The 5,621-nt window shown below is 49.7% G+C and overlaps 1 protein-coding gene across 1 annotated transcript; it reads left to right on the forward strand.

Moving 5' to 3' along the window:
- Positions 1–2,770: 2,770 nt before the first annotated feature.
- On the forward strand, positions 2,771–3,949 carry LOC116531429 (transcription factor SOX-30-like). Its single transcript, XM_032250149.1, has one exon. It carries the CDS (start codon positions 2,803–2,805, stop codon positions 3,928–3,930), a length of 1,128 nt encoding a protein of 375 aa, XP_032106040.1. The 5' UTR covers positions 2,771–2,802; the 3' UTR covers positions 3,931–3,949.
- The last annotated feature ends 1,672 nt before the right edge of the window (positions 3,950–5,621 follow it).

Consider the following 5,621-nt stretch of genomic DNA (forward strand, 5'->3'; position numbering starts at 1 on the left):
AACCAGGGCTTCCATATCATTTGTGTGTAAAAAAGAAAAATAAACCAGGGCTTGATGATTTGAGAAATTCTCAGCCTATCCATATTGCCAAAGACACTAAAATCATGAGGTTCATTGTCAGGAAAGTGTGCTCTGGAGAGAAAGCCAAGGTTGCAGCTGAATTAATTTTTGCTAGTATGTTGGAAGGAGCAAAAGACCAAACTACTGACTCACACAGAGAGCTCTTTGAAGAGATCCAGTGTATGACTCATGGATCCCTTCAATCATCTCAGCAGAAACCAGAAATAGAGATGGACTTTTCCAGGAAGCATCTGTGTGGGACCCTCTTATCCAATGAAGTGAATCCATGTGATATACATGAGAGACCCACAAGGGTTTGAGAAATGTTTTACCAGCAGAAACACTTTCAGTTTGGACTGAAAGGGACAGAGAGATGACAAAATGAATGAAGACTGTTGGATTCCTCAAAATTCTACAGACATAAACAGGTGGATAAAGCTACTCAGCTCCAAATACATGCCATCTTTCAAGGAAAAGGATGAATCTGAAAATAGAACCTGGAGCCCAGAGGAAGCCTCAAGACATAGAGGATTATTCCCAGGCCTGGAAACCTAATGGGGTTGTCTGGTTGCATTTTTAAATTGCGTGAGGCTGATAAATCCTTTCTTCTATTTTTTCCCCTTTGGAATGAGAACATTTATAACTGTTATCCTATGCCTGTCCCACTGTTGTATTTTAGAGACAGAAACTTGTTTTCTAGTTTACAGATCAACACATGAAGTAGATTTTCTTTTTTTTCAAATGAATTGTATTTCTGGTTTCATCCATACCTGATTTAGGTAATTTGGATGATGGGATCTGGAACTTTTTAGCTGATAGTATTTACATAAGATTTGAGACTTGAATTGATTATACAATGGATTGAGACTTTTGGAGATGTTATTATAGCATGAGGTCAATGTGTCTCACATGTGGGATGGATATGAATCACTAGGGGTAAGAAAGAAGACTGTGAAAGATGAATAATGATTCCAAATACATCCACATTTTAATCCCCAGAAACTGCAAATACTACCTTACACAGAACTTTGCAGATGTGGTTAAGGATCTTGAAATGGGAGTTTTATCCTGGATTGTCCTTATGTTTAATCCCAAGTATCCTTATAGAATGGAAACAAAGGGAGGTTTGACTACAGACAAGAAATAAGAAGACCATGGGATAGAAGCAGAGTCAGAGAGAGCAGACACTATGGGAATATCAAGGAAGGAGCCATGAGCCCAGGGATGCACAGAGTGCTCTGGAAGCTGGGAAGAAGAAGAACAACAACAAAGGAAACAGATTCTCCCTATGCCTTTGGAGGAAGCATAGCCCTGCTGGCATCTTGACTTTGGTTCATTGAAACTGATTTAGGGCTTCTGGTCTTCAGAACGATAAGAACAGATTTGTATGTTGTTTTTATGGCACTATGTGGCAATTTGTTAGAGCACCCAAACAAATCCAATACAGGCAAAGGAAAGGACTTGACCTCTGAGGCTTACTCCACATCTGTCAAACGGGAGCAATAACACATTCATTCCATTGAATATTTTTTGAGAGCCTACCATGAGCCAGGCCTAAGAATTGGGAAGGTGATCAAGAACTTGCCACTTTCACGGAGCTTAAATTCTAGTGGGAAGAGATAAACAACAATGGGGGGACACACACATAATCAAGATAAATACGAATTGTGAAAAGCAACATGAAAAAAAGCAGGGGTACGACTGAGCGTAACTAGGCAAGCAGAGGGGCTTCCTTTTTTTTTAATGTAAGTATAGATTTTAATTTATTTTTAAGAATAATTTAATCTTTTAAATACAGCTGGTTGACTGCTCAGGGCCTCAGGACTGGATGTTGGTCGAATTGAGGATTCCAGAAGTAGCGTCAGATCTAGAAGCCGTTGAAAGTTCTCGCGCAAACTCACAATAGGTGCTGGCAACAGAATTAATGCTGAAGTTGTGCTGGACGGGGGCGAGCCGGGGTACCCACCACTCAGGATGCTGCCGTTGAAGTCTGGTTCCTCCTTGCTGGCTCCATGCCCGCCGGCAGGGGCATTTTCTGCCTTGAACGGGCAGAAATAGCGACTGGCTTGCTGCCAGAAGGAGGAAGTTGAGACGCGGGAGCGCGGTAGATGGTCCCTCCAAAGATAGGCCGCCGAATGCTACTCTTGGCCGTAGCATCGGACATGGTGGTGGGGGCCAGCTTTCGTGCTTTGCCCGGTGTATTGGGAGTCAGTCCCCGCCGCTTGCTGGGTGCTCGGGCAGCAAGCTAATTGGTTTCTTACCAGCAATTAGCAGCCCTGGCAGGCAACCCCAAAGCCGCGCGAGCGGTGGGAGGAGCGATGAGAAGCAACCCTGTCCCCATCCTCATCCCGTGCCACAGAGTGGTCCGCAGCCGCGGAGCCATGGGCAACTCCGGAGGACTGGCGGTGAAGGAATGGCTTCTGGTCCACGAAGACCACCGGGAGGGGAGGCCAGCCTTGGGAGGGAGCTCGGGTCGGGCAGGGGCCTGGCTCGGGACAGTGGGGCCCACCTCGGGCTCCCCGCCTGCTGGCCCCAACTGCGTGATGCTCGAGCGACACACACACGCAACACTGCATCAGACGTAGGGTGTGGGGACGCGGCTGTATTAAAGGCGGTGACTGTTTCCTGGGGCGGGGGAAGGCCTTCGAAGGGTCTTAGCCGAAAGGGGGAGTGGGAAGGTCGCCAACAAACGGCTGAGCTCACAATCCCGGCCGGGGCTAGGCCGGGGCGTCCCCCTCCCCCATGGAGAGGGCCAGGCCAGAGCCGCCGCTGCAGCCGCGCCAAATGCCGCGGGTTCCTCCAGCGCGCGCGTTGCGTCCCGCGCCACCCCTGCGGCCGGTCGAGGGCGCCTCCTTTTGGGCAGCGGTCGGGGAGCCCCCTCCGTCGCCGCCCACACCGGGCGTGGCCGCCATTGCGACGCTGGCTTCCTCGTGCGGGGAGGCCGCATCGTCCGGCTTACGGTCAGCGGCGCGGCGGCTGGCGCAGGTGAACCCGGAGCAGGTGTTGCTGTTACCGCAGCCTCAGGCCGGGGACGAAGACGCCGCTGCCTCGCCCGCGCAGGCGCGACTGCCGCCGTTTAGGCCCGACCTGCTGCTCCTGCCGTCGCCGGCCGCGTCCGAGGGCGCCCCCTTCAGGCCCGAGTTGCACCCGGTACAGCCGCGGGTGCTGCATGTCAAGGCCGAGAAGCGGGAGCTGGGGCCTGGCCTGGACCCGTCCGCGGGGCCTCAGGGGGCGGTGGAGACCGGCCCTAGAGCCTCCAGGGCGGTCAAGGTGGAAGGCCCCGGGCCCGCCCTCGACTACTTCCGAGGGAACGAGAAGGGCAAGCTGGAGGCGGAGGTCATGCGGGACGCGATGCCTGGCGGGGAAGGCAAAAGCCCAGCGGCCACTCTAGAAGGAGTCATCAAAACGGAGGAACCCGAGAGACTCCTGGAGGACTGCAGGCTCCGCGCCGAGCCCGCGTCCAATGGCCTGGTGCATGGCAGCGCGGAGGTCCTGGCCCCGCCGTCCGGTGCCTTTGGGCCGCACCAGCAAGACCTCAGGATCCCTTTGACTCTCCACACCGTTTCGCCCGGGGCCCGGATCCAGTTTCAGGGAGCTCCACCTTCAGAGCTGATAAGATTGACCAAGGTCCCCCTGACACCAGTGCCTGTTAAAATCCAGTCCCTACTGGAGCCTTCTGTAAAAATTGAAACCAAAGATGTCCCGCTCACCGTGTTGCCCTCAGATGCAGGTATTAGACAGCAGGGGAGTCTGGTTTTGAAAACTGCGCCTGTGTTGCCAAGTCTAAACTACAACAGTAAAGCCATGGAACTGATTCTTTTCAGGGCAGAGTCTGTACAGGTGTCACTTCTGATCGACTTGTACATGTAGCAGTAAAATAGACAAACACCTTCAAAAAAAAAAATAGGGTGGTCAACGGAGGTCGCTGGAGCAGAAAAATCTTGACCTAAGACCAGCATAACAAAAAGCAGAGGATAAGAAGTGCAGGCACAGAGAATATAATGCAATATCCAAGGAGGGAAAGGACAAAGTTTATTGCAGGAAAAAAGGTCCACGTGACTCTAGGGAGAGGGGTGAACAAGATGAACTGGAAGACAGGCAGGAACTGGATCACGCAGGACCTTGTGGGTTGTGGTGAGGAATCCTGATATGTTCTCAGGGCAATTTGGAGCAGGAGGAGGTTTCAGGAAGGGACGTTACATCATCACTTGCTATTGTGAGGAAATAGATTTTAAACAGGGAAGTGGAGAGGCCAGGAAACTACTTAGGAAGCTAGTTTTCCAAGTGAGAGATGATGCTGGCTTGGATGAGAATGGAGGTGGTGAGGATGAAGGATTGCTATGACCATTGTATAACATAAAATGCTTAATAAGTGGTAGCTCTCATTGTGGTATGATGATGATAATAACTGTTATTATCATTATTAGCTTCTGCTGAAAAAAAAAAAAAAAAAAACAGAGAAATGAAACTCAGTTGGGTCATAAGACCTGAGGTGACACCTGCAACAAGTGAGAGGCCACATTCTCGTTCACCAGAAGAAGCCACTTGGTGATGCCACTGACCACTCCTCATCCCCAATCCACTCTCCCGAACAAGTTCAAAAACCTAGAAATGAGTCACAGCCTATATCTACATACATGAATATGTGATTAGGCCACTTACGGGTTCTGAGAAATAGCTTTTAATTTTACAAAGCTGTGGTAGGTCAGATGTATCTTTGTAGATGAGATCTAATGTAGTATTTGCATGCAAACTCTTTAAGAGATCATTGACTGGGTCCTTCTCTCTCTCTTGCTCTCTGTGTCTATCTCTGTCTCTGTCATTGTTTCTCTCATACATGTGTGCTTGCACACACACATGCACACATGTGTGCACCTGGCTACACCCACCCACACATACCTACATATACAAATGTGCAGGCACACAGACACATGCATGTACACATATGTGTGCACAGGTACACATTCATAAATACTTGCATGCACACACATAGACATGTGCCTGCATGAATGCACAGAGAAACACACTCATCCACTCTTCACACAGATCCTCCTGAAGCCACTCAGTGACTTCCCAGTACATGTCAAATCACAGCCAAACTCTTTCCCATGACCTGCACAGCCCTGGCCTGCTTCTGCCCTCATCTGGGCTCCGTTCCCTACACTAACTTAACTCCTCAGGCCACCCTGGCCTCTTTCAGCTCCAGACATTCTCCACCACTCTGCCTTCTGGGACATGCTGCTCACTCCTCAACCCCACCCACATCCATCAGTATTCCCACAGCTGGCTCCTGAACCAAGAATTAAAGGGGAGAGACTTCCTCAAAGTTCTTCCCTGACAAATTTATGTAAATCACCTCTTCCCTCTCACCTCCATCATTTTCTATTATTGCATCATGTTTGTGAAAGTTGATCAGACAAATTAGGTCCTACCCAACTGTATTAGTCCATTCTCATGCTGCTATGAAGAAATACCCTAGACTGGTAATTTATAAAGGCAAGAAGTTTAATCGACTCACAATTCTGCAGGGCTAAGGAGGCCTCACGAATCTACAATCATGG

This window comes from Sapajus apella, unplaced genomic scaffold (assembly GCF_009761245.1).
Source record: "Sapajus apella isolate SASKATOON/1434 unplaced genomic scaffold, GSC_monkey_1.0 scaffold71, whole genome shotgun sequence".
NCBI classification, from domain to species: domain Eukaryota; kingdom Metazoa; phylum Chordata; class Mammalia; order Primates; family Cebidae; genus Sapajus; species Sapajus apella.

Excerpts from the sequence above, each read along its gene's own strand:
- LOC116531429 (XM_032250149.1), top strand. The coding sequence starts at position 2,803 with ATGGAGAGGGCCAGGCCAGAGCCGCCGCTGCAGCCGCGCCAAATGCCG.